This window comes from Alternaria conjuncta (assembly GCF_024043145.1).
Source record: "Alternaria conjuncta strain BMP 0040 chromosome Unknown scaffold_4, whole genome shotgun sequence".
NCBI classification, from domain to species: domain Eukaryota; kingdom Fungi; phylum Ascomycota; class Dothideomycetes; order Pleosporales; family Pleosporaceae; genus Alternaria; species Alternaria conjuncta.
This window is the reverse complement of record NW_026250093.1, coordinates 1,911,347-1,939,066: the sequence shown is the minus strand read 5'-3', so window position 1 is coordinate 1,939,066 and position 27,720 is coordinate 1,911,347. Positions and strand designations below refer to the sequence as shown.

Genomic DNA, 27,720 nt, shown 5'->3' with positions numbered 1-27,720 from the left:
CTATGTGCGCGCCAGCCTGACGGACCTGAGCTGGAATAATGGTATGGAGAAAATGGGAAGTATAAAGTGAGAGAGTAAACTTCCTGAAGTGAACCACGCGTTCGCTCCGGTTTCTAACCTACTCATCTTGTTTGATCGATCTATCAAAGCTATCGAATCAGGTTCCCTCGTCTCATCATGAAGACCTTCACGCTTTTCTCGGCCTTCCTGGCCACGGCCATCGCTGCCCCAGCCACACTTGCGCCAAGCGATATCACACCACGCACATTGGGCGTCCTCAAGAGCCTTGCCAAATGTCCGGCAAACCCAGCTCAACCCGACGGGAAATTACCAAAGGGAAGCATATCGACCTCAGCCCTGGTACCCATCAGCGCGAAGAACCCCGACAAGGCCTACCCAGCTACCGAATGGGCGACCATCACGCCCAAAGACAAATGCACAATCTTCAACCTCGAGCTCGACTCCGACGCCACCCAAGGCAAAATCTGCAACCTCGTCTTCGACTTCCCTTCTCTCGTCCAAGCACCCGGTCTCTTCGTCTTTAAGGGACCCGGCCATTTCATGTTCACTGGTTATGCCATCAATGCTGGTGCAGAGCCTGGTGTTACTACATACAACAAGCAGCCGGCTCCAGGTCCTAGCCCACCGAACCCTCCGGCAGTCATAAAGCCAGGCAACAGCTATGTTGTCAACGGTGCGCCGTGTGGAATCCCACCTGGTATTGGAAAAGTTACTGTCAGTGGAGCGCTGTGTTCCGAGGACACGACTTTGACGTTCAAGCAAAGCGACTTGATCTGTCCGTTGGGCTTTTACGTTGTGCTTACTGATGATCCTAACGCGGGAGGGTATGCGGCTCCTCACTAAGCATTTGGTGTCGTTTTGATGATCATAAGGAGCATTAATTCAGTACATTAGCGTAAAGACTCCAATTCATGTTTGCAAATTCCAACTTTGACATTCTATCGTGCCTTCGTGAAGAAACGGGGCTACTTGTAGCGCTGTCGGGTTCGCTCTTTCCCTACCGTCATTCTGCATCGATGCAAATCCATCATCGCCCGATCAACGTCGTCGATATCGGTATGGGGAGTGTGAAGAGATTTGCGATTTTGAGTATTGCAGCGACGTGGACACGCCTCGACGTACATCGGAAGTCTCCGACACCCGATCGCTCTTGCGTGTTTGCGACGTTGCGCGGGGAAGCGTACTAACCCTATCAATCTCTACAGCGGCAAGAACTCGACTTACTTTGTATCGATCAACCAAACCGTCCCATTTGTACCATCGCAATATAACAAATCTGTTCCGTGTGTCATTTCCAGGATTCAGATGCGAATTATCGTCCCGCGTCAAATTCATCTAACTACCTAGAGGCTCAAGATGGAAGCGCACAACAACACAACAGTTGAACGTCTCAAGAACGCAACATGGTACTTCCTCGATCTCGACGACACTCTCCACGAATTTCGCAAGGCATCTTCTGCCGCCGTAGACGCGACACTCCGCCTCATTCTAGAAAACCACGCTCACCATGAACTTTCTTCCGGTGAGCCGCTCACAATCGCCGAGCTAAGAGCGGAATACCTCAAGATGCTCAAAACCGGCACATCTACCGCATTCGTGGATGGTAAAACAAGTCACGAGTACCGTGCCGAGCGCTTTCAGGGTGTTATGAACGCTTTTGGTATCGATTGTACGGAACAACAGATGCAGGCCTTGCTCGACACGTACGAAACTGCAATTATGCAGAATCTGCAACTAAAGGAAGGCGCTATAACACTTCTTGAGACACTGAAGCAACGAGGGAAAAAAGTGGCAATCATCACCGAAGGTCCTCAAGATTCGCAGGAACGTACTGTTGGTGCTTTGGGCCTAGAGCCATACTTTGACAGGCTAGTTACTACGAATAAGCTTGGTGTGGCGAAGATTGACGGTCTTTTTGGCAAGGCGTTGGAGATGATTGGTGTGAAGAGCGAGGAAGTGGTCATGGTGGGTGATAGCTGGGATAGGGATGTTGTTCCTGCGATGGAAGCGGAGATCAAGTGTGTGTGGTTAGCTGAGCAAGACGAGGAAGGAGAGAGGATGGTTGCTTTGGGAGGGGAAGAGAAGAGAGTAATGGTAGTGAATTCGTTGGGTCGGCTACAAAGTATGATTCTAGAGGCTCAGGTCTGATCGTATTAATCATCGATAAGCCTGCAGGATACGTTGCGCAGATGCAAAGCAGATGAAGGGCATGTAATAAGTGCAAGAGCCCGCTCAATCCTCCCCAATAACCTCCGTGGACCATTCCGGAATAATGTTTCCGTCCTCATCGATGGGATTCCCATGCTCGTCGACACGATCTCCGTCCTCGTCGACGAGGTTTCCATCCTTGTCGATACGCTGTCCGTTATCCTTGATAATATTCCCATTCTTATCAAGAACGTTTCCGTCTTCGTCCTCGTCTGGCATGGACATGGCGAAGTCAGCAACTCGGAGAGAGCCATCTTTCGGGCGCTGAATGTGCTTCAATTTCTAATTCCTTCAATCAGCCATGATGAAATTTGAGAAGATATTACTGTGGTGTGCTATGACAGAGAAACCGCCGAAAGAAAGAGAAAGGTTACTTACATTGCTCCAAAATTTCCTGCTTGGTCTGAAGAGCATGCCACTGAAGGAGACGGCGTATCCGCCGGGCTCCTGCTCACTATTAATAACGAGGATTCCCGCAAAAGATTAAGAGCTTTGCGTACGCTGAATACTCGGTGCTCATCGATATCATGTTGTACCTCGCTCGAGCTGTTAATCCCAAGTTTGCCGATGTTTGTCGCCCCGATTTCCGCTCCGGTGTCGATCTTGCTGCCCGTCTTGTTCCACATGGCAATGTCGCATTTCTGCGTGACCCATGTGGCTGTAATGACCCAAATGCCGAACTGATAGATCGATTCCCTATATCTATCAGTTAAGTCCTTCATGTTGTCCTGGATCCACTTCTCAACGATCCTCCGCGCGTCGAGATTGAACTTCGTGTGCACTACCCCTGGCGATACGATCACACCTGCACCGGCCTTTGCAGTGCTTCCTACTGCGAAATTGGCTCCAACGTCCACAGGTGCTTGAGCAGCAATCCCGGACACCTCTGCCTTGGCGCCAAAACCACTGCCCTCGTTCTTCTCGACAACCTTCTTATTCCACGTGCAAAGCGTTGGCTCGGCCAGAACGAGCTCCTCCTTCGGGATTTTGTAGTTCTTGGGGTTATCATCCTTGAGTCGAGTAAGGTCGGCAATTTTTTCCCACACTCCATTGTCGTTGAATAAGCCGCAAGAGCCGGGATGGAAGTTGTGAGCCTTGGGTGGTGTGTACAGGTAGGTGCCTTCGGTGCACTTGCTCATGAGTTGGGCGTATGCTAGTTCCATTTTGTTGTCGTTTGTGCTTGTGAATATGAAAGGTTGAGGAAGAGATCGCGAATAGAATGACTGAAGTCTGGTCTTTTCACACTTGAGAGGAGGTCTCTATATAACGTTGCGCAAGTTGCTTACTACGATGAAAAAAAGAAACAAATGCTATGAGCTCTGCTGAGAGTTCTGATCTGCAGCTTGTCAAGCCATACCCCTAGTACTCTGGAGTAGCTAGATTAACCCCAACAGTAATCGCCGAACAGAGGATACAGCTGCGAAGTTTTGGGCAAATGACGGGCTGCGCAAAGGTGTTGTCAGTCAAACACCAATGCACTGCTCCGCAGATCATGGAACACGGCGAGGCTATCGAAGATCATTTCCTCATTCTAATGTTGATCGATAGGGCATAGCGAGAGTGTCGAAAATCGTTCCCACACCTCTATGTCGATTAATAGGGTAGCACAGTGAGGGTACTGGAAATCATCTCCACCCATATGTAGTGATCGCTGGGGCGGCCCGCGCGCCATCGGTAGTTCCGAAGATACACAAATTGTACGTTACCCGCGGAGGGACGTTGTCATGTACCGTCGTCCTAATACACAACATGTACCAGAGCTTTGCGCTTGTGACTTTGCGCGAGGCTACGAAGGCGATCAATTGTTTGTGCTTGTAAACTCGTAACGAATATGTCCGTCGATTTCTGCGAGATTCGGTATGCCAACGCACATCCGGATTTCGATCCTGATCGCACCTGCGTCATTGAAAGTTTATAGTCTGGACTTTCGACCAGAGTGCTGGATGTGGAGATGGTCGAAGCTTCCTATGATGTTGTTGTGTCGTCAGAAAGCCGCCATATCTGGTGGATCTAAGCGAGGTGGGCCTGCTGCGATGGCATTCGTCGTGGGCTTCTGCGGGTTTGACTCGATCGAGTGGCCGCGAAGCTATCCAGCAGCCGCCATCACCGTGTCAGTGGACTCGTGTTCAGAGGGACGTCGCGCTATCGGCGTACTCGAGAACGCGTCGTTAGCGCACACGTCGCGAGAGCTGTCAGTGTCAGTGTGCTCCGTGCGCAATCTCGGCATTCGCTCCCGCGGTCCATGAGTCTTGCCGATGAAGCAAAGGACTAGCACGGCCTTAGCATCGATCACTTCTGCACAAGACAGCAAATCAACCACGATGAAGGTTTGGGACAATGGCAGATGTTATGATCGCGTCTCTGAACTCGCCCAACGTCACAGCTGACATGGCACCCGAATGTTTAACGTAGGCTCGGGACTGAGGAGGCGCTTCGCTGACCACCTGTAACGCGGCTTGGAGGGGTATAAAGTCACTGTTCGAATAAGAGCGGGATGACCCTATTGTGCGTACTGCAGCAATCGTATGGGAAGTATCTAAAGCTCAATGAACTAACCCATCGACTCCATACCTCCCTTTCAGTCTCGCCATCACACTCCATTCCGTCCATCCCGACTCACATACCACATTGCCTCATGCCCATCACACCTCACCGTCCCCCGCGCTGCCACCTTCCCATCATGCAGATGCGCAAACCGCTTAACCGCCTCATCAACAATATCGGCCATATCCTGGTTATTCATATCGAACGAGAACTCATGCGGCGTGTTGGGTATAGCACCAATACTGAACCCGCAGGGAAATTGGTGCATATGTTGTTGGTAACCTTCTGGTTTGCCTTTGGCATATCGGTGTTAGTGGGATGACGAGTGGAGGTACGGGCTGAATTTACCTTCTAGTTGGACGATCCATTCGCCAGCGTCTCCGAAGATGCTAAAGCACGACTCCTGGCATTCTGTTGTGGTGGGTGGGTTGGTCGCGGATAGGGTGGTGTCTTCGTAGGTGAGTGTGTCGCAGTGGCCCAATGTGCTCTTGTCGCCTTCGCAATAGTTGATGTCTGGAGAGAGTTGGGCTGCTATGAGGGTGGCAGCGAGGAGATTGAGAAAAAGAGATGATGTTGGGTGCATATTGATGGCTTGATCCGGTGAGTTGAGAGTGATGGTGTGGAGGTGGAAAACGGGTTGTGAGGGAATATGAGGTCGTCTTGTATGTGTTGACATGATTCTACGCCTTGCACATACATACGAGGTGCATCACAGCGTAGGGTAGTTATTGGATGGAAGATGGACTGATGTGAGACGTGCAGCGGTGATGCGAGGTAAGTCATATACCCGCGGGGATCTTCAGATGAAGTGACGAATCAAATTGACGGCAGCATGTTCATCGGCAAACAACAGACTATGATCTACATACCCGCCACTACGGCGTAGCCCATTCACACACCATAAGCTGCATGCGCGCGTAAACCCTAGACTAGCACGTTGAAATACATTGGTTACACTACCCCTGTATGTCAGACATACTGGCACTATGCCTATTGGACGCTTCGATCCTTTTCTTCGTCGCGCTTCTTAATCGGCTACTGAGAGTATTCCAGATGCTACAACTCAAACTGTCTGCTCTTACGATCTTCCCCAGTCTTCTTGCGACCTTCCCTAGCTCGCTTCCAACCTTCATCGTATCGCTTGCGAACTACAACATATTGCTTCCGAAGTTCCTCAGCTCGCTTTTGTACTCGCGCTAATTCATCCTTCGAAAGTACATCACCACCCCGGAAGACAAACGTGCGGTCGAAAACTTGCTTCTTAATCTTGCCGAGTAGACTCAACACTTCATCGGACTTGGCCGGCTTGTCCTCAGTACGGGACTTAGAAGAGATGTGCACGCGGCCACCGTTAGAGCCCAGCGGTGGACTACTAATCTGGTTCATCGTCTGCTCGACAAAGTCTTGCCACAGCGCGTTTAGCTCTGTCTGAGTAGCCTCGGGCATGTCGTCAAAATCGAAGTACTCATCGTATATAGCGTCGATTCGATCCTCTATCTTTGCAAGCTTACGCGACTTTGCAAGCTTACGCGAAGGCGTGTCCTGGTTGATACGCGGCGACTCACTGTCGTCTTGGTTGAGACGCAGTGTCTCCCCGTCGTCTTCCATGTGGATAGAACCAAACCGCTCAACGAGACCTTCCACACGGATGATCGAATGTTCGAGTTCTCGATTTAGGATAATGAAGCGTGTGTTGAACTCCTCTTTCACAGCTGGGTCGATATCAACTGAGTTAGTGGTAGCTTGAACTCTGTTTGTGAAGGTGGACACAGCCTTTTTGGCGTTATCGAGAGCATGGATGGCAGCATTGCCAGCGGTAGCGACGCTCGCTTGTACAGAGGCTTTTGGCGGGGCGGGGGCGGAGGCGGACACTAGACATGCTAGGCTGGCGAAGAGGGTGGTGGTCGTGGACAGCTTCATGTTTGTGACGAGTGACTTTGGGTGTAAGGTTGAGAGATTGAGTAGAGGTGGTGGATGGGAGGGGATCAGAAGGTAGACTGGTGGTACCATATATACATCGAGGGAAGAAGCAAGAGGGTGGGTGATTCACGCACGGACCGTGCTGTGGGAAGGCGAGTGAGCTGCCTATCGATGACATCCTTTCACTATCTACGGAGGACTAGCGGTGTCTTTCACGGGTGGTTCCATGTAGTGAGACAAACTTATGCACACTTGGATAAAGGTAGCAAACAATATGGGGTATCCTAACACATCCAAACCAACCTGCACAAACAGATACGCCGCGCAATGCTTTTAAAACGAGACAAAGTATCTCTTCGTTCTCTTCACAAACCACCCATCTGACTAACCTCTCCAAACCCCACTCTCGCCCTACCACCTCTTCCCCTACTCTTCCTCATCGCACTTCCACTCCCATTTCCACCAACAGCAACACTCCCCCCAAACCCACCTTCCCTCAACCTCCTCTCAAAACTCGTCACACCACCAACTCCCAACCTCGCATCCCTACTACTCTGCACAGGCGGCGCACTCATAGTCCCCAACCTACCCCTTCCTTCCCTCTCCAGAAACGAGGAGCCCAGCGGTCGCCTCACAGGAGAAAGAACATGTGCTTTCTCAGGACTAGGCGGGAGTTCAGGTCGTTTAGCACGGACAACGCTACGTTTACTGGGTGTTTTGAGGTAGCCTGGTTTACTGGTTGTAGTAGGAGGAGGGGGCAAGGGCGTTCCGGACCAGAAAGTGGATTGTGCGGCGTCGCCAAAGGAGAGGTCGGATTCGTCGTCTTCGGGGATGGTGGCGGGAGGGGGGCGAACGGCGGATTGGGGTTGCGGGTAGGTGTTTGGGCGGCGGAGGATGGAACCTGGGGGGCGGGTTGTTGATGCGGGTGAGGGAATGGGAGCGTAGGGGTTGGGGGTCAGCGTTGGATGGCGGGGTGGCTGTTCTGGGGTAAGGGAGAGAGAGAGGTCGAGATCGTTGTTTAGACCTAGAGCGGTCTCATCGAAGGCAGTCCAGGACTCGAGGCGTTGGGTCTCGTCACCGGATTGCTGAAAACCTCCTTGCCCGGCGGTGTTGTTGCCGTCATCGTGGTCGTCAAAGCCTCCGTCGTTTCCGTGACTGGTATAGTCATCCTCGTCATCCCGTCTTCGTCTTCTCGACCTACTAGGAGGCGATGGACTCGCAACCCGTTGGCCACGCCGCTCGGTAGCACGCTCGGCCCAGAAACGAACCATGGCCCTAACATGCTTCTCAAAGTTCCTCTCGAACAACGCTCTCGCGTTCTCCTCTTGCCTCTGGAAGTTCCAAAGACGCCAGCCCATCTTCTTCAGAGCACCAGTGGCAGCAATCTCTGTGCTCTCCTGCCGCAGAGCGACAGCTTGCCCTTCAAGTGTGTGTACAAGGTCCATGCGTTGTGACCAGATGGCGAAGTAACGGGTGGAGAGTTTGAAGGCGTGGAGGCTCTCGGCTTGGGCATCCTGCTGGCGGAGTATGAGCGTGCGGTCGTGCCATTGGTGCAAGATTGCGCCACTGCTTTGGAAAGTGCGATTGTCGAGTACATCGTTTGCCCTTTGTGTCAGCACTGCAATGTGGTTTGCCTTGTCCCGCCAGTGCTCAAAGACTCTGCGCACGAGATTCGTCTTGACCATTCTACGGACTTGCGAGTATGTGTCGCGTCTGCGATTACGGCGCGCATGTTGTGTGGCTTGGCTCCATGTGTTCAGTGTGTGTTTGCTAAGGACGTAGAAGCGCGCATCGGCCGACCATTGGTTCAACTCTTGGAAGTGTGCTAGCCTCTCCTTGAGCTTGTCGAAAATGCGTTGCTTGAGCTTTTGCTGATATTGGGATAGAATAGCGAACTGCTCCCTTCTTCTCTCCGTAGTGATAGCTTCCATCTTGCGCAAACACGTCCGCATCAGCTGAGCACGCTTGAACTGGGCGAACCGAACTTCCGCAGTATCGAGGGTGTTGACGCGCTGGTTGGTCTTGGTGACCCAGGATAGGAATGTTGACTGCGTGAGCTGTCGATCGTGGACACGCTGGAAGAGGGATACTCGGGATGCTAAGGTCCATTTGTACAAGCATTCAACAATGATGCGGTCGTTGATCCGATCCTCGAGAGCTTTGATTCGCAATCTGTCATTCCAGGCAGTGTAGGCATTGCGTAGGACGCGCATGCGGTCAACATTGCGTGCTTGACGAGATAGCTGAGCGTCTTTGCGCCAGTCCTGGAACTTTGCACGAAGCAAACGGCCGTTGGTGCGTGCTTGGACCTGGCGCAGTAGTGGCTCAAGTTGTGCCTGCCTCTGGAGTGTCTGGACCGTCGTTCGAAGGAGTGAGGTCTGTCGAAAGCGGTCCGCCTGCGAATGCAGACTCGTCACTGCGGTTGTCTTCTGCTGCCACGTCCGGAACGTCTTGCGCATGAGTGTTCCATCGCGCCGATCCGTGGCCCACATGTTCCGCTCCCTCATGATCTCGGTGATCTCACGCCATTTCTGCAGTGTTGTCCTTGCTGTCCTTGTGTCATGCCAGTTTGCTGCGCCTCTGTTGAGATACTCGTTGTTGAGAGCATTCCATGACTTCCTGACAATCTTCTCTTCATAGTATGACTCAGCGAAGTCATTGCGATCCTGCACTTTTGCTGCGCGTGCTCTCCATATCGAGAGGAACTTTGCAAGAGCAAAGTGCTGAATCTTCAGCTCGTTGACTGCCGTGATATCGCGCCAGCCGTTGAAGAAGCGTGTGCGTAGAATATGCCGTCGCGCAACCGATGTTCGCTGAACCTCGTCCTCGGCGCACTTTGCCCAGTGTGTGAAGGCTTTCGTGAGCAGGAACAGACTGCGAGCCTTGTCTGCACGCGTTTCTAGCCGATCGAAGAAGCGATTCGTCTCTCTGCCAGAACGTCTTACGAGCGTCGTGTCGCGTAGCTGCAAGAGGGAGGCCCTGAGCAAGATGCGACGGTCGAAGGCGACAGCAGCTCTCTCCATATCCTCGCGCAGATTCAAGCGCTCTTGCGTGCGGTTCCGCCATATCCGTATACACTCTCTCGTCACTCGATGTAGGCGTTGCTCTTCGAAAGTTTCCGCATCGTCCATCAATCGGGTATCGGAGGGTCGAAACGGTTCGGGGACATATTGTTGCTGTTGAGTCTGTCGTGATTGTTGAAGGCGACGCTGGTGCGGGGAATCGTAGGGATCGTTCGGTATCGGCGCGTTCACTCCTGGTATCTGGATGGAGGAGAGGTCGAGGCTGGCCGTGTGGTCGGTGAAATCGCTCTCGTCTGCATCATGAGTTCCAGTTCTGTATGTCGTCGTAGGATTTCTTCGGATTCGCAGACTGCCGTAACTTGACACAGACGTACTGCGCTTGTGCACTGGCGGCTGCGGTCCGGAACTTGACCTCCGAGGCGCAATGCCATTCACTTTGGGGCGACTGGGAAGTGGCGCTGGCCGGTACGAATGCGCTTCGGTGTCTGACGTTGCGCGCCGGTGGTTGCGCGTGTTGACATAGCCGTCAGGAGCATTCTGCCGTGATGCTCTCCTCGGGCGCACAGCCAAATCGCCATAGTCGGTGCCCGCGACCTTGTCTGCAGTCCCATCAAGGAACGAGTCGAAGCTCCCGGTTCTCGTGTACCGTCCCAAGCTCGCCTGCGCCCCTCTACGCGTCGCGTCAATATTGTTCGGGATTTCAACGACCTCTTCGTCGCCGAGTTCTCCATTGAGACCGAAATGCTCCTTCACCACGCGCAGAACCAGCGCCATCAAGTCTTCGCCTTCACGCGCATATTCCTGCATGCGCAACAGGAAACTGTAGTAGAGAGCGGCATCGGTGGGCGAAGAACGGTGCTCCTTGACGTATTCATCGTATGCGACGAAGAGGGCGTCAATCGATCCATCGTGGGAGTCTTGCGCGCGAAGGACGATATTGTGAATGGCATCGGAGACTACTGCGCTGTTAGTATATCCATTGACCCATTTTTTGTCTGTTTATATTACCTTCATCCCGACAAAGATCATCAGCTGTTATAGCCCTCGCATCATCTCCATTCAGCCTCATGGAGGATAGCATTCGTGCACGCGACTCGTTCGTCTCCGGCGCGTTCGCGACAACATGGAAGGGACCGGCGGCTGTAATGATTCGAACAGCAACCAAAAAGCAGCGGCATGCGAGAAAGTAGTCGTGGGTTCGTCGCGCAACAATTAAGCATTACAAGTCCAAAGTAAGAAGAGAGGAGCGATGAAGGGCTGTTGGTGCGCCCGCGTTTTGGCGTTAGCAGCGACGCGCTTTGTTGTTGGAGTGGTTGGCCGCCCGCGTTCGTGGATGCGAGGGCGCCAAGGCTTTAGTTGGGTGGGCCCTGTTCGTTGACCTCATCGAGGTGGAAGAGCGTGGTTCGCCGTGGCCAAAGAACTTCACGTATCTTGGAGAGACTAATTCTTGTTACACTCCAACACAAAATACACGAGAGAAATACTCAGTACTACTCGAGATGCCCGGTCGAACCCGTCCTATCGATAAACTCGCCACAGCGGCTGCAAAATGCTCGACAGAGGTATGATACGCCCCTCAGTGACAGTCAGGTCCACTCGATGCTGACATACTCCAGAGCGCAGTATACGGCAAATGCATCTTCGCAGACTACAATAATGTACGAAAAGACATGTGCGTCAATGAGTTCATGAAACTCAAGGAGTGCTATCTGGTAAGATCTCCTTGTAACATTAGAAGGCAACACAACTAACCGCACGTACAGAAGGCGTATAAGCAGCGGTGACGGCACTCGTAGCGAATCATCATTCTCATCGAAGCACACAGCATATGAAGGCGTTAATTGTAAACATGGAAATTTTGATTTCAATTCATCAACAGATCATGCGCGCCACTATGCTATCGAACCACTCCAGGGAGCTACTATAGCTTGATCAACCGCAACATGAAAGTCGCCTTATGGAGCTCTTGCTCCTCCTCTGCAATAACCTTCTCGTTACTATTCTCCGGGATCTTGCCCTCAACCTCAGTGATGACGTGCTTGTCCACAGGTCTTCGCAAAGCCTTCTCAAACAATGGGCCCTGGTTCTCAAACGCCTGCTCCAGTCCTACACTTTCCGGATCGCTCAGCACTCGGTACTCCATGCCTACGTCGTCGGTTGGCACCAGTCCGGCCTTCTTGCGCAGATCTTGTACACGGCGGATGACCTCACGAGCGAGGCCTTCTTGCTCGAGCTCTGGATATGAGGCGACGTCGAGGAGAATGAGGACATCGTTGTCTGTGTTGAACTCCTGGTCCTTGTTGCTAGAGTCCTTTGCGAGACCGCGCTTGACCATCAGATCCTCAGCCTCAAGCTTGATGCCGTCCACGACAATCTCGCCGTTCTTCAGGTAGTCCTTGATATCTTGGCTCTTGAGATTTGGTAGCGCCTTCTTGACCTTGATGGCGTCCTTCTTCAGCTTCTTGCCAAGCACGGAGAAGTCGGCCGTAGCTGAGTACTGGACGTTGTACTTCTCCTCATCGCTAGAGAGCACAATGTCGCGGACGTTCAGCTCCTCCAGGATGTAGTTCTCCAATGACTTGATGTCGTCAAGGTATTGTTGTTCTGGGTGGATGACCACCAGGGTCTTCAGCGGAATCTTCAAGCCCTTGTTGGCACGGTCACGGCAGATACGGCCAAGCTCGATGACTGACTGCATGCGCTTGACTTGGCGCTCGACATCCTCGTCAAACAGCTCTTCTCGCACTTCTGGGAAGGGGAGGAAGTGGATGCTACGGTTATCTTCCGCGTGCAGTTCCTTGGGGATGTGAGGTAGTAACCGCAGGTAAATGTTGTCGGTAATGAATGGTGTGAAGGGCGCGAGACCGCGGCAGAGTGTGTAGAGAACTTCGAAGAGTGTGTTGAGGGCGTGTTTGGTGTCCTCCAGACCGTGCTCACCCTTTAACCGGCGACGGTTGAAGCGAATGTACCAGTTTGTTGTGTTGTCAATGAGCTCCAATAACCGCGGAACCACGGTGTACAGCCTGTATGCAGCCATCTCCTCGTTCACGAACTTTAGCAGCGACTGGGTGGACGCGAGGATCCATCGGTCAAGCACGTTCTTGTTGGTCTTTCCAGCTGCCGGGTCGAATACGAAGTCCAGACTCTCGACCTTCTTCAGCAGCGATACTTGTTGCTCGAAGAACTGGTAGCTGTTCCAGAGAGGTAGAAGGACCTTGGAAACGATCTCCTTGACACCCGCTTCCTTGAATCGAAGTGTCTCAGCACGAACGACGGGAGAGTTGATGAGGTATAATCGCAGCGCATCAGAACCGTAGTTGGTCATGATCAAGTTGGGGTCGGGGTAGTTCTTGAGACGTTTCGACATCTTCTTGCCATCTTCCGCAAGCACGATACCGTTGACAACGCAGTTCTTGAAAGGCAGCTTGCCGAAGAGATGTGTTCCAAGGACGGTGAGTGTGTAGAACCAACCACGAGTTTGGTCGAGACCTTCGGCAATGAAGTCACCAGGGAAGGACTTCTCGAATTGCTCCACGTTCTCGAATGGGTAATGCGCGCTGGCGTAGGGCATGGAACCAGACTCGAACCAGCAGTCAAAGACTTCATCTGTTCTTCGGAGCACACCCTTGCCGTCTTTGCTGGGAATGGTGATGTGGTCGATCTTATCCCGGTGAATGTCGGTTAGCTCGCCCTCATACCCGCTGAGCTTCTTCAGCTCCTCCACGCTGCCAATGCAGACCACCTCTTTGCCGTCATCGCTGACCCATATCGGAAGTGGCGTACCCCAGAAACGGTTTCGTGATACAGCCCAGTCGGGTGAGTTGGTAATCCAGTTGGCGAAGCGCTTCTCCTTGACGAAGGAAGGAACCCAGTGCGAACCAGCAATGTTCTCCAGCATTTGCGGTACGATGTCCTGAATCTTGATGAACCATGAGGGGACCGTTCGGTAGATCAAGGGTGTGTCAGATCGCCAGCAGAAGGGATAGCTATGGAGAAGTTGTGAGTCTACGATCAAGCGACCGGTGCCTTTCAGATGCTTGATGATGCCCTTGTCTGCTGCCTTGACGTGTTGGCCCTCGAAGTCGCGGACGACCGCGGTGAAGCGACCCTGATCATCGACTGGGTTGGGTGGCGGTCGGGTGTCAGAGATGACACCGTGGGCCTTTGCAACGCGGTAATCGTCCTCTCCGTATGCGGGGGCCTGGTGAACGATACCCACACCACTGTCTGCTGTGACGTAGGTGTCGTTCGCCACCTTGAAGCCGTAGTCCTTGAAATCGTCGTAGAGGTAGTCGAACAGGGGCTCATATTTCCAGCCCAGCATGTCCTTGCCCTTCAACTTCTCCACGACCTTGAACTTGGCCTTCTTTGGATCCTTGTATAGTGTGCGTAGCAGGGCTTCGAGCAGGATGTAGTGTTTGCCGGACGCTTCGTCGAGAATCTTGACGTATTCGAAATCGGGATGCGCGCAGAGACCGGTGTTGGATGGGAGTGTCCATGGCGTAGTGGTCCTGTTCGGGCTGGTCAGCGCACGCCAGTAGCACTGGGTTGGAGTAAGTAGCTTACCATGCCAACAAACACGTGTTTGGGTCGTCGAGCAGCGGGAATGTGACGACTACCGCTGGGTCCTGAACGTCCTTGTAGTTTTGTGAGGCCTCGAAGTTGCTGAGAGGCGTCGCCAACGCTGTGCTGTAGGGCATGACCTTGTAACCCCGGTATACGGCACCCTTGTCGAAGAGACGCTTGAAGACCCACCACTCCGACTCCATGAAGCTGGTGTCCATAGTCTTGTAGTCGTTGTCGAAGTCGATCCAGCGACCCAGACGGTCGATAGTCGCCCTCCATTCGGTCGCATATCGCATGACAATCGCGCGGCACTTCTTGTTGTACTCGGCGATTCCGATTTCGCGTACAGCGTCGCGTCCCGACATGCCCAGTTCTTTGTCGATCTCGTACTCAATGGGCACACCATGAGTATCCCAGCCGAACCGTCGCTCGACATAGCGGCCCTTCATGGACCAGTAGCGGGGAATGATGTCTTTGATGGTCGAGGCCAGGAGGTGACCATAATGCGGCATTCCTGTCGCGAAAGGCGGTCCATCGTAGAAAGTGTATGGTTGCTTTCCTTTTGACTATGGCGAGTTAGCAAGTGTCAACCACACGTGCTTGGGTTCACTAGGCTGTAGCATAGTCACGTACTAGCTCGACTTGTCTCTGGAAGGCGTCAATTTCCTTCCAGCGCGCGAGGATGCGCTCCTCCTCGCTCGGAAAGTTCATAGACATGGTGGCGGCGTGAGTATGCTGAGACAGAGCCGTGGCGGGGAATCTTTTTCTAGAGCCTAGAGTTGACTCCTCCGATCCCCGCCATTAGCGTGACTCAGCCGCTTATCGATAGCACCCCGCCATACCTAGCCATCGACGACGGATGACTCCTGCAACTAACAACATCTCCTGGCCTTGGCGAAGCTTGCCTCACTACACAGATATCCTGTCATCGAGTGAACCGTGTCAACTAATCCAATTTATTCATGCGACCGCCAGGTAGAGCTATCCATCGTAACTGGAAACGTCAGAGCATACTCGCGATGAAACGTCGCATGCATACATCTTCGTTGCGGCTCTGCGGCAACTGGAAGGGTTGAAACTTTGACAGGTCTAGCCGGTTACGATGAAGATTCCAAGCCGATGTGGCAGCCATCACCTCTCACTTTGGTCTGGGCATTCTTATCACATACTTCCGATCGACAATGCGTTTTCTCGTATTCCTTAGCACTTCATTATTTGCGCTGGCCACAGCCTCAAAGAACTCGCCAAACGATCTATCTACCCAGCATCTGCAAGGCAGCGACATCATCATCAGTCCCAGAGATGCCGACATTGACAAGACATGTAGACGCTTACGTACGTTTACACAGCTCAACAAGATCGCACATAACGAGACCCTCATGGACATGATGATCATGCGCGACAAGTTCGCCCAACAACGCATCGACTGGATCAAGAGCAACAGTGACTACATCGCTGCCAAACTCGACAAGCTAACATCCAACTCGACGCTGACAGCGGAATGCGACACGTTCAATGCGCAGCGCGACACAGCTCGTCAGTGCAAGACATTGCAGATATTGGAAAGACTGGTAAATTCGACAAACGGGCAGACTGATTTCAATGGAGGACTTGCTACGGACTTTCTCAGCGATGAGCAGAAACAGAAGTTACAACAAAAGTTCGAGAAAGCGGAACTCAAGCTGCAGCAACTCAGGAGTAATGCAACATTGATGGGTTTCTGCGGCGACGACGTTATATTCCAGCAGGATGGCGCCATTGGAAGTCGTAAGCATTTTTCTACAGTGCGAAACCGAAATGTACTGACTTACATACAGAAGTGGTTGACAACAGCGGCGCCATCAGCATGACGAAAAGTAGTGCAAGGAGTAATGTGCATGAATCAGGAAATGCTTCATCACTGATGATTTTCATGGTTCTGATGACAGTGTCGATGCTGTAGTACTCCCTTCCTTTATGTTGGAAACAATAGCCGGATAAATCTCGTCACTTCGTCGCTTTTTGCGGTTACATGCATGCACGCCAATATATGGAAAAACTGAACAGGTCTGGAGCCTACATCATCGTTAGGGCACCTACTTTGCAGGTTTCCATGTTAATGTAGGCTGCAGACCTGTTCAGTTTTTCCTTTGTATGAGGTGCATGAGGGATGGGGGCACGTGGCGGGGTGTTCGACGACGTGCATGTTGTGGCGTAGCCGTAAAGATGTGCGAACTCAATTCCAAGTCATGGTCATCTCATCAATATTTTACCATGGTCAATGCGATTCTTTGTGGCACAGCTCCACCTGCATAATAGGGAACGACAGAGCATCTTTACCGGACATGTCGATGACAATGACGAGCAATACCGATCGCGCATCTATGCATGATAAACCCGTGCGTTGTACGCCACAAGGGATACCCTTATTTGTGCCAACGATAACTACACCGCGTCTCCGATCAAAACGCTCCGTTTCTGTGCTGGTTTACCCCATCCACCCACTCTTTCGGGCTTGACTCCCGTCTTCTGAGTTGCCCTCAAGACACCCAGTGGTATGACGACATTCGACTTCGGCGACCCACCCCCGGGCCTTAATCTCAGCGAATCCCGGACAGTCGGAAACAGTGTTGTCGCAATCATCTTGTTTGGTCTTTCGGGTGTCTTCGTTGCATTAAGGCTGTTTACTCGCCTGAAGTTGAAACAGGAACAGCTGGGGTGTGATGACTACTTGATCATTGCTGGGCTGGCATTGAACGCGGGGAATCTTGCGTGCTGTATCGTTGGTTGGTAGCCAGTTTCTGGGCAAAGTCTTGATTTTACTGACGCAGCGTGAAGGAGGTTTCTACGGTCTGGGCCGACATATCTGGGCGCTAGGACCTGAGCAAATGCGACATATAACTATCGTGCGCTTACATGCCTGGGCATACTCTTGCGGGACTGACATTTGACAGATCACCTTCGCATACGTTTTTGTCTACGCGTGGAGTGTCTGTGTCATCAAACTCTCCATCCTCGCTTTGTATCGACGTATCTTCGGTATAAACTGGTTGGGTTGGTTCTGTGTTGGCATGACCGCTGCCTACCTGATCACAAACCACGTCGTTCTGCCATTGTACACTCGACCGTTGAGCTACTACTGGGATCAATGGAATGGGGCACACGGAGAAATTCTCGTCGATGAGGCAAAGGTGCGCCGCAGGTACCCCACATTCTGATTGAAGCTGTCTGCTTACGCGATCGCAGTTCTACCTTGGAGCTGGGATCTTCAATCTCTTCGGCGATGTGTGTATACTTTGTATACCCATATCCAACGTTGTCAAATTGCAGATGAAAAGAATGGAGAAAGTGGCGATCTGCTTTATCTTCCTGCTCGGCAGCTTGTAAGCACTGCGAAGTAAGGAAACCGTATTGTTTCTAATCATCGTAGTGTGTGCTTCGCCTCGCTTTATCGTATCATCACCATCGTCCGATTGATGGCCTCGCCAGACGTCAGCTGGAAAAAGAGCGATGTCTTCATATGGTCGTCCGTCGAGCCATCGATTGGCATCATCTCTGGATGTCTTCCAACGCTTCACCCGCTTTTGATTCGTATAACGCGCTGTTTGGCAGGTGCACTCGGTGTTACACCGAGCCATACTCCGGAGCAGGAGGGCCCTGAGAGTCGCGAGACTGGGTCGAGGACGATCAACGCTTGGACAGAACGCTGGGGTAGAACTCGGCCAGCCGAAGAAGATTTGTGCCTGACTACGACAACAGTGTGCGGATCTGCTAATGAAAATGATGGGATCACCTGGCAAGACTTCATCCTGGGACGCCATGAAGAGAGGAGGATTACTATGACGCATGAGTTTGCGATAGACGAGAGCATACGGAGTCGCAACAGCTCAAGATGAGACTAAGCTTTTGCACGTTACTATGAGATGAGATTTGAAGCATGTATTACCATTGGCAGCTGAAGCGACGAGCACCTTCGTTAAAGGACTTCAGGCGCGAGGTAGAAGGGAAGGCGGCCGTATTGGCGGCAATTGAGTAGGGCGCGCCGCTGCAGATACTCGGTATGGAGGGCGAGAAGGGTCTAATTCAACAGACATCATCCGAAGTTTCTGGGATGATGCAGGTGTCTGAGTTGTCGACTTCGGAAGTCCGTCGCACCTGTCGGGTGCATGCAAGCTAGCGCAGAAGGGCCCCCAGGTCATATGTCTGCCTCAGGGCTCGGCGCGACCGCCGAAACCCCGCAATACTTCTTCGTCTCTTCTTCCTCCACTGAACTGACGCCTGCGCACGATTTATCCGTCAAATATGCACAATGACTGTGAGGCGTCCGGACATAAGCCCCCAATCTGTTTCCTGGCCGGTGCGAGGTGTGACACGGCGTACATGCCTCGAATTTGCGATGCCACCTGGGCAGACTCTTGGCCATACCACCCGAGAAGGAACTCTAATAGTAGATCCACGACTCATTGTCCCATTGACACTGCGTTCGGCCCGTATGCTACGATTGCAAGAGAATTGAGAAGATCGAGGTGGATCATTCACTTCTACAATCATTGAATAATGTCGGGACATGGTGCCGGTCTCCGCATTTCGCACCCCGCATCTTGCTGGATGTGGCTTGTCAAGTCTACCGTACTTTTTGCGCTGAGTATAAAGAGTGCTTGTCGCTAAAACACCATGATGATCGGTTGCCAAGTCTTTCTTCCCCGTCGACATGTTTCCTACATCACTGGTGTTGCTTGTCTCGCACTTCGCGCTGACTGGATTTGCCGCTGGGTCGTCTGCTTTTGAGGAGAAGTGTCTCGCATTCGAGCCCGAGAGATACATCAATGGTGCAACCCGCAATGTTCTCCAACATGTTCCGGCAGGGACGAATTTGACGTTTCCTGACAACGACGCGACTTGCGGACGTGCTAGCCAGGTTGTCTCAGTGGATCTTTGTCGTATGACACTAGAAATCAAGACGACCAGAACATCGAAGATATCTTTCGAAGCATGGTTTCCGGAGGACTGGTCCGGTCGCTTTCTGGCAACGGGGAACGGAGGCATTGATGGCTGTAAGTGGTGAATGAGTAGAAGATAGCACGAGTACTATACAGGGTGCTGACAGCGATAACAGGCATCAAGTATGAGGATATCGCATATGGAGCGTCAAATGGCTTCGCTAGCGTTGGCGCAAATAATGGTCATAACGGTACTACAGGAGTAGCCTACCTCGATAATCCCGAGATGGTAGTTGACTTCGCCTGGCGATCGTAAGAAAGTCTCTACTACCCACGGCGCATATACTCACCGGCAATATAGTCTTCACCTAAGCGTCGAAACGGGCAAAGCCTTAGCCAGGGAGTTTTATGGAAAGTGCCACACCAAATCTTACTACCTGGGCTGTTCTCTCGGTGGACGCCAGGGCATCAAGAGCGCAGAGAAATTCCCGAATGACTTCGATGGCATCGTTGCCGGCGCTCCAGGCGTCGATTTCAACAACCTCATCTCCTGGCGCGCACACTTCTACACCATCACCGGCCCCATCAAAGGTTCAGACTTCATTTCGAAGGCAGCATGGCAGACTTGGATCCACGACGAGGTGCTACGACAATGCGATACCATCGACAAAGTCAAAGACGGCATCATCGAGGACCCGAACCTATGCAAGTTCGACCCTACAACCCTACTCTGCGGTCACAACATCACAAATACAACCAACTGCCTAAACGACAACCAAGTGCACCAACTCCAGAAAATCTTCAGCGACTACCGCTTCCCGAACGGCGAACTAATTTACCCCGCAATGCAACCCGGCAGCGAAATCAACGCCGTCGACAAACTCTACGCCGGCGCCCCCTTCGCCTACTCAGACGACTGGTTCAAATACGTCGTCTACAACGACCCAACGTGGAACGCATCAGAATACGGGTACGACGACGCGCAAGCAGCACAGGACCTCAATCCAGGAGATATTCGCACCTACCCTTCTTCTCTGCCTGGCTTCAAGCAAAATGGCGGGAAGCTGCTCATGTACCACGGCCAGCAGGATAACCAGATCACGTCCTTCAACACGAACCGGTTTTACGAGCACCTTCGCGGTAATAACACGTACGCCGAAATGGATGAATGGACGCGTTTCTTCCGTATCTCGGGCATGTTTCATTGCAGCACGGGGCCAGGGGCGTGGGTGTTCGGTCAGGGTGGAAATGCGGCGCAGGCTGGTATTCCGTTCGATGCGAAACACAACGTTCTTGCGGCGATGGTGGAGTGGGTGGAGAAGGGTGTTGCGCCAGAGGTTATTGAGGGCACGAAGTTTGTTAATGATACTGTGAAGAGTGGAGTGGACTTTACGAGGAGGCATTGCAAGTATCCGGCGAGGAACACGTTTGTCGGGGGTAGTTGTAAGAAGCCTGAGAGCTGGGAATGTAGAGCATAGGCTGAGAAACAAAATCAAACTGTCTGCTCAAGTAATGGAAGTCGCGATAACATACTGTTCCTCATTCCGGCCTTTCTTCATTTTGCGATCACCTTGCACAATGAGAATCCTGAACAGGTTTGCAGCATACATTAAAATAAAAGCACGCAACGTAGCTGATCTAACGTCAAAGTAGGCTCCGGGGGTTTTAAGTTTTTTCTTCTTGAACGAGGTGCGATGCTGCCGAACGGTCGCTGTGGTTAATTCAGGGTGCGTACTTCGAGTTCAGACGACGCCGTGGTAACAATGCAGACGCGGGCAATCGACGGCTTTCGAGAAGTTGCCTGATTTGGACTGCGTCAAGCAATGTGCAACAGCCTCGCTCAACCCCTCCAAAGCCTGAGATCTGATCCTCAACTGAAAAGCTTTCATTCGCCAATCCACAAATTCTATGCTTAGTTTGCGGCGCGTTCCTTCAGTTCTCTGGAAGCACTATCCAAGTGTTTCTATCCTATGACAACGGGGCGGTAATCGCTAAACGAGCTCTGCCACCATGTACGGCGTTCCCAAGGGTAGCCTGTGAGGGCTATATGCTCCGCTTCGCGCCCAGTATGTCCAGCTAGAGGCAGGAGGTCTTGTCCTAGCATATGATTGTTGTACAGGCGTTTTGCAATGCTGGGTAGGTGCACCAAACCAACTCGTTCCAAGACGTCGCCATATGGAGCAAGCACCATCAGATACCCTTCAAGCTCTTTTGAGTGTTCCGTTCGTCCATCGAGCAGAGCGCCTACAAGTTGTTTCGAGCTTAAAGAAGCAGGGTCTGCATCCCAGTGTAGTCCAAAGGCGTATTTATAATGATCGTTGATCTCCAGCGCCACTTGAAAATGATCAGGATAGCCATCAGTCCAGCCATCAGGCACCAAGTCTAGCTTCGCTGTTCTCGCTGTAAACTCAAGCGTCGGTGGTGCGGGGTCGACATCTTCTTGTAGTGCCGGGTCAAACTTCGACAAATCGCAGCTGAATTTTGGAAAGTGCAGTCGAGCTTTCCGAACCTGAATCAGCACTATAGGAGGCTCTTCGCGATCGATATTACAGGCCCATCTTGACCAGCTCAATGGACCCTCCCATCCTATAGAGGACCAACTTGGAAAGCCACATCGACGACGAGCTGGTTCCTGGTGATACCATGCAAGGGCCATCTCAATTTGCTGCCCATGTCCAAGGACAGAGCATTTATCTCCTTTTTGAGGTATAGAGGGATAGTTCATACTTTGGAAATCCTGCGAGGCAGATACATGGACGCGCTCGACGTCGTTATCGTCTGTGTTGGTGGATCGTCGACTTCCAATAGAGACGAAACTTCCACGATCACGTATAGAATATGTGAGATTGTAGTGTCGAAGTCTTGCCGAAAGAGAATCTGCTGCATACGCAGCAGCGTGGCGAAAAGGTGCACCCCAGGTATGGTAAATGGAATCCTTCCGAAGCGAATGTAGAGCACCTGAGATAGCATCCAAGCTATCACTGTCGTACGTCAAGTCCCGATTGCTATAGGCCTGTAGATGTCCCGCGGCCCGGTCAATAGCGGTCCAGCTCGACCCTTGATCCCCTGCCAACCCATGTTGGGGTAACCAACGTTGAGCCCAATACCCATCTTCTGTTGGCAACTCATCTGATCTGGGCCAGTGGATTCCCGACAAATCTACCTCACACCTGATGTGATTATTGCACACAAAGATAATCTGGTTCTCAGTGAAGATTAAACGCCTCGTGGAATGATAGAATTCCTGGAAGGTCCATGCTCGGGAAGCCCATCTTGACTCAGCTACTTCTGCTAGCTGAACGAAGCGTGGGAGAGGCTTCAGACACATGTTTTGGATTTCCTCGGCTTCCGGTATGAGTCGTGGCCTCGACAGGACGCCGGGTAAGCCATAGCTTGGGTCGCTTCCTGCTGCCGCCACAAGCGTAATCTGTGCTGCGGAATATATTTCGCCCATCTGCCTGACCTGCGTGTGCTTATCCATTCTATCATTCTGGTCGATACACTGGGTTGGTTAGTCTCAACGAATGCACTGAAAGATGGTAGGTACGCACAAATCTGTCGATCCAGAGGTACCGGTATCCTAGCATTTGCGCGATATAGATACTGTCTTCGATAGTCTTTGGTGGATTTTGCAAGTCGTCAAAAGCATCGTTGTGCTGTCCCCAAACATAAGACAGTGCCACGTAATGGCATCCCACAGGCGCAGGCACAACAGTCTTTGAACCACAATCAATCAGACGCAAGTTTTGCAGCAGATGCTGGACGTCTCCAATGTAACATTCGCGGTGTTTTATGTGGCAGTCTTCAATCCAACCTTTGATCTGATCGAGTTTCATGTGGCTGGCCTTGTAAGAACGCTTCTCGACCGAGTTGTCCTCCGGTGAAAAATCGGTGATTGCGAGATGTGGGAACGGGCTCCACTCTCCATCAGAGGCTGTCCAAACTTGTTCTCCAGTCTCCGGATCATGAGGCTTAATTTGTGCAAGGCCTGTGTTTCCTTTTCCTTGAATGTTGGGTATGTTTGAACAGAAATTATTAGAGGTGGTGGAGTCCACTCTAAATCCTACCAGCGAATAGTGTTTGTCTTCTGGGAGGTGCTGGGCTTCGATGATCTTCGCGACAAAGCGACAGATGCGGCAGTGCGATGCTGCTAGCTGAGCCTTCGTCATGTCGATAAGAAGCAGAGTCTCATGAGGTAACTGCGTATATGGGATTTGATCCCAACGGAAGGACTTGCATCTCTGACATACATCATCGTCATCATTACTATGTCCGTCCTCTTGCTTCATTCGAAATTGTTCCTCATCGGCTGTACTCGTGGGGAAACCGTAATCGAAATCGTTTCCGAGACTGCGATTGTGATCACAACCAATCTCCTTGGGAGTAGTACAGTCGATCTGGGCTTCCGAAGGAGCGAGGTCGAGTTTTTTGAATGCGACATCCATGACATCCACAGATGCATGATTTGCGGTGTATTTGGGCCCCTCAGGATCGTGTTCGGGCGCTTCATCCGTGCACTGACCCGGATCCAGCTCAGTTACGCGGCTGCCGTAGATGTGCCCGTCCATAGTCCAGACGATGGGATTGGCGAGTTGAAGAGGAATGTGCAGAAGTACCAAACGAGAAGGCTGGGGAAGGGGGCGGTCGAGTATCGACAAGGTGCATACATCGCTTTATTTGATTGGCTGCCTTAGGCTAACAACGATCCCAGGCAGCTACATCAGGCTGAAGCCAAGGAAAGCGCGACCGGTGAACCGCGCGAGGCGCACGAGGCTGACCAGACACACCCACAACATGCCAAAAGTCATTGCAACTGCCTCGGCACCCACAACTAGAAGGCACCCACCCTAAAACATAAGAGTATCTGATATTAAATATATGCCAAGCGCAACAGCGCAGAACAAAAAGTCTAAAGCCATGTACCCTATATGTAAAATCCGTATACCCAATACTCATACACCCACGCAAACCCATGATCTATTCCAAAGTTGTAAGAAACGCCATCGCAATGCCCACCTATCATATACAACAAATGCCTACAACCTCACCCTCCCCTCATCACCCCTCCCTCCAAACAAGCTCAAGAACCCACTTCCGCGCTCCCCTTCCCCTCTATCTAACTGTGTCCGTCTACTACGTCCAGCCTCGACTTCATCGTCATCACCACCCAGCCACTTCGGCCGTGGGAAAGAAAAGTCATTCGTTTCAAATGTGTTCTTGACTCTCGACGCGAAGTTTTCGAAGAAATTGCCTTCGTCTTCTTCGTCGTTGAGTTGTGGGCGGCGGCGGTCGGGGCGTGTTGTGCTTGGACCGCCGTTCGCTGCAGCTGCAGTGGATGTGGGAAGGGCGGAGGATGGCGATGATGCTGGGTTATCTGTGTAGCGTTCGTTCGGTGGACTGGTGGTGCTGCGTTGGGAAAGACTAAGGACGTTTCCGCTTGCGCCCTGGATTTCGCGCTCGATTAATGCGCGGCCTTCGCGCCAGGAACCGGTGCCAGCGTAGTTTCCTGCTGAGTCTTCTTCGTCGTCGAGGAGGTCGCCGAAACCACAGATGTTCTTTACTTTGCCGTAGAGCCCGAAGGCTGTGGCGAAGACGGGGACGAGGATGAAGATGGGGAAGAAGGCGCTGAAGCCCTCACCGAGGGGTGTGAGGACGATGAGGCGGCCGAGGAACTTGTAGAACATGGTGCCTTTCCAGATGTTCTTGTCGGTCATGGTGAGGAAGTTGTAACTTAGCGGGACTGTCAATTTGGCGACTTGCAGGCCGTACCAGGTCGCGGACTCTTGGTATGTGTTCCTTCGTACGAGTGCTCTGTTGCCCCAAATCTTGACCTCGGTGAGACTGTAGAATGCGCAGATGCACATGTAGCACAGCCAGGCGGCGGCAATGATCTGACTGTTGAAGCCAACCGACGACCGGCCATTTTCGTGACGGTGTACAACTGTCCAGCCGATGATGGATAGTTTGGGCCCACCAAAGTCCTGAGCTTCGCGCACACATTCCGACCAGACAATGGATATGGAGGCGAGAATCGTGATGGCCCAAGAGACGTAGGCCAGAGCAGGGATAACATGAACGTGTAGGTAGTAGCGTGTCAGTGGTGTGAGGATAGTCATGCGATCGAAGAGTCCTCTCGAGGTCGGTAAGGCGGCACCTTTGAACTCGAGATGTTTGCTCGCTTTCGAATCGAGGATAGCCTGTGTCCTGACTGCCCTCCGCACAACATGATCCCACTCGTTCTCGAACCGACACTTCGCATGGCGCGCGCGCTTCAACTTCCTCGTCAAGTCCGCCAGGTATCTTTCCGTGATGACTGGAGGCACCGTCGCCGTGCCCATGCGTCCGACGACACCCGCTCTGTTCTCTGGAAGATTGCCCTTCTCCGCCAACTCATCAATCCACTCTTGAAACTCCCGCGCCGTGCCGTTCTTCCTCTGCTTAAGCTGCACGACCTGGTATTCGTACTGATCCAGCTTCTCCAGCGCTTCGGTCAGCCTCTCGTGGACCTTTGGCGCCGAACTCTGTATCCTCTTCAACCTCTCACTAACACTCGCGTACCGAAACAGGCTCCTGGGGAATGCGACGAGTCCATGACCCATGAGGTAGATGCCCAGTATAAGACCCCAAGTGTACGCCAGCGCCATGACCAGACCCTTAAACGTGTCCGTCTCGAATCCATTCCAGATAATCAAATAGATCGAGCCGACGATACTGCACCCTGCAACAATGAGCCAGTACCGCCCATTACTCCTCAGCGCATACTGCAACCTCGCCTTGGGCTCCCTGTACCCACTATCGCAGTACTCGCCCAGCATAGGCAGGATCGCCCAGGTGAGCGCAAACGTGAGCCAGTAGATGATGCGCCATGCCTTGTACACAACCGTGTCATTCAGCCAGATACCCCTCGCGCCATCCGTTGTATCCAACCCAGCACTGCTCGCGAGATCGATCGGCAGGAGCACGACAATGCTGGCCGGCAGCGCTATTGCCAAGAAGACGGGTACGACGACGTATGCGGGTGTGGTGCGGAGCGGGAGGTAGTAGCGGAGGAGCAGCAGGACGGTGCCGCATATGGAGAGGAGGGAGAGGACGAAGAAGGCGGTTGAGCCGGCCGCTGAGGACGTCATCGTGGTGTGTGGTACGGGGTGCGCATAGAAAAGGCCGAGGTTGTGGCGGTGATGGCGCGGATTATGGCTATGTGTGATGACAGTGAAAGGAAGCCTGGGTGTGGCTGGCCCAAAGATAGTTTGTCAGTTGTCGCGACGGACGGCGTGGAAGCGTCGGAACGCTGCTTAATCTCGGAATGCGGAAGGTGCGCGACCCGGTCGGACTACTACTACGTTCTATTATTCAATCTTTTCATCTAGAACTTCATGATTATGTTCACCGCGATTCTCATAGCTATGCACTTGGCACTATGATCTAAACATGCGTACAAGCTAGGTCCCTACTTTCATCCGCGTCGCAATCAGCCGCACGCGTCATGACGAGTCCGCGTCCTTACCCCTGTCCGTCTCATGGTCTTTGTAAGCACATCACGTCGCATCGCCGATCCATCTCCGACGGCAGTTAGCGCAGTACTTCACGAGTGATTGCATCATTTGCCATCGAGAACGTTTGCTACTGCGGGGGGCAGCTGCACACTAATCCACTACTTGTATACAGTACATCTAGAACCAAGCTCATAAAGCTACTACCATCATCTGACAAACCTCGACTTCACGCATAAGTACGTCACCCCGCCCACCCTTCCAGCATCACAACACAGTACTCACAAATCTCCAGATATCTACAACAACCGCCAAAATTTCCTTCCTGCGTCACTTCTTCACGCGCGCCCCCTCGCCCGCCACAATGTCCGCCACAAAGACCAAGGTCCAGTCCATCATCGACGAGAACCCCGTCGCCGTCTTCTCCAAGTCGTACTGCCCATACTGCCGCCAGGCCAAGCAGCTGCTGAGCGACAGCGGCGCAAAGTTCTACGCCATTGAGTTGGACCAAGTCGGTACGTGATAGCTGCGAAACGGTGTATCGAAGAACCACAGCTAACAGGCGCATAGATGATGGCTCCGCCATTCAGTCCACCCTTGGCGAAATGACCGGCCAGACCACCGTCCCCAACATCTTCATCGCCCAGAAGCACATTGGTGGAAACAGCGATTTGCAGGCCAAGAAGGGTCAGCTCAACAACCTGCTCAAGGATGCTGGTGCCGTCTAAATGCCTACCATAAGAGAGAAGCTGTAGCTGCTCCTCGATAGCTGGTCACATAACAAAATGAATGATCTACATCACACACCGTGCACCTCATAATAACGCCAAAGTATGCATTGAAAATCTGCCAGGAATGATTCTAACTGGGTAATCTTTGTGGTTTATTGCTAGTGAGCCCAACTACTAGCCTCACTCAAGTCTCGTAAAACAAAGCTCGAAGCTACACCTACAGGGCTTGCGGCTTGGGTTCTTCCTTCATCCCCAGACTGTTGTCCTGCAGTCTTTCCAGATCATTAACCATCGTTGA

The 27,720-nt window shown here is 52.3% G+C and overlaps 10 protein-coding genes across 10 annotated transcripts; 5 read left to right on the top strand and 5 right to left on the bottom strand.

The window, feature by feature from the left end:
* Positions 1-177: 177 nt before the first annotated feature.
* On the top strand, positions 178-864 carry J4E85_003512 (uncharacterized protein; the record flags this gene model as incomplete). The annotated part of the gene is made up of 1 exon (XM_051467780.1): positions 178-864. The coding sequence occupies one exon, from the start codon at positions 178-180 to the stop codon at positions 862-864; it is 687 nt and encodes a 228-aa protein (XP_051328939.1).
* Positions 865-1,377: 513 nt separating this feature from the next.
* On the top strand, positions 1,378-2,169 carry J4E85_003511 (uncharacterized protein; the record flags this gene model as incomplete). Its single annotated transcript, XM_051467779.1, has 1 exon — positions 1,378-2,169. One exon carries the CDS (start codon positions 1,378-1,380, stop codon positions 2,167-2,169), a length of 792 nt encoding a protein of 263 aa, XP_051328938.1.
* Positions 2,170-2,253: 84 nt separating this feature from the next.
* J4E85_003510 (uncharacterized protein) lies at positions 2,254-3,392 on the bottom strand (the record flags this gene model as incomplete). Its single annotated transcript, XM_051467778.1, has 3 exons — positions 2,254-2,511; positions 2,608-2,676; positions 2,730-3,392. 3 exons carry the CDS (start codon positions 3,390-3,392, stop codon positions 2,254-2,256), a joined length of 990 nt encoding a protein of 329 aa, XP_051328937.1.
* A 2,437-nt stretch (positions 3,393-5,829) lies between these two features.
* Positions 5,830-10,785, bottom strand: J4E85_003509 (uncharacterized protein; the record flags this gene model as incomplete). Its single annotated transcript, XM_051467777.1, has 3 exons — positions 5,830-6,644; positions 7,184-10,672; positions 10,725-10,785. The coding sequence occupies 3 exons, from the start codon at positions 10,783-10,785 to the stop codon at positions 5,830-5,832; spliced, it is 4,365 nt and encodes a 1,454-aa protein (XP_051328936.1).
* Positions 10,786-11,637: 852 nt separating this feature from the next.
* On the bottom strand, positions 11,638-14,999 carry J4E85_003508 (uncharacterized protein; the record flags this gene model as incomplete). The annotated part of the gene is made up of 3 exons (XM_051467776.1): positions 11,638-14,227; positions 14,283-14,848; positions 14,916-14,999. The coding sequence occupies 3 exons, from the start codon at positions 14,997-14,999 to the stop codon at positions 11,638-11,640; spliced, it is 3,240 nt and encodes a 1,079-aa protein (XP_051328935.1).
* A 464-nt stretch (positions 15,000-15,463) lies between these two features.
* Positions 15,464-16,132, top strand: J4E85_003507 (uncharacterized protein; the record flags this gene model as incomplete). Its single annotated transcript, XM_051467775.1, has 1 exon — positions 15,464-16,132. One exon carries the CDS (start codon positions 15,464-15,466, stop codon positions 16,130-16,132), a length of 669 nt encoding a protein of 222 aa, XP_051328934.1.
* A 2,840-nt stretch (positions 16,133-18,972) lies between these two features.
* Positions 18,973-20,679, top strand: J4E85_003506 (uncharacterized protein; the record flags this gene model as incomplete). Its single annotated transcript, XM_051467774.1, has 3 exons — positions 18,973-19,315; positions 19,378-19,513; positions 19,563-20,679. The coding sequence occupies 3 exons, from the start codon at positions 18,973-18,975 to the stop codon at positions 20,677-20,679; spliced, it is 1,596 nt and encodes a 531-aa protein (XP_051328933.1).
* A 2,007-nt stretch (positions 20,680-22,686) lies between these two features.
* Positions 22,687-23,769, bottom strand: J4E85_003505 (uncharacterized protein; the record flags this gene model as incomplete). Its single annotated transcript, XM_051467773.1, has 1 exon — positions 22,687-23,769. The coding sequence occupies one exon, from the start codon at positions 23,767-23,769 to the stop codon at positions 22,687-22,689; it is 1,083 nt and encodes a 360-aa protein (XP_051328932.1).
* A 468-nt stretch (positions 23,770-24,237) lies between these two features.
* On the bottom strand, positions 24,238-26,328 carry J4E85_003504 (uncharacterized protein; the record flags this gene model as incomplete). The annotated part of the gene is made up of 1 exon (XM_051467772.1): positions 24,238-26,328. One exon carries the CDS (start codon positions 26,326-26,328, stop codon positions 24,238-24,240), a length of 2,091 nt encoding a protein of 696 aa, XP_051328931.1.
* Positions 26,329-27,055: 727 nt separating this feature from the next.
* J4E85_003503 (uncharacterized protein) lies at positions 27,056-27,419 on the top strand (the record flags this gene model as incomplete). The annotated part of the gene is made up of 2 exons (XM_051467771.1): positions 27,056-27,206; positions 27,262-27,419. The coding sequence occupies 2 exons, from the start codon at positions 27,056-27,058 to the stop codon at positions 27,417-27,419; spliced, it is 309 nt and encodes a 102-aa protein (XP_051328930.1).
* Between the last annotated feature and the right edge of the window lie 301 nt (positions 27,420-27,720).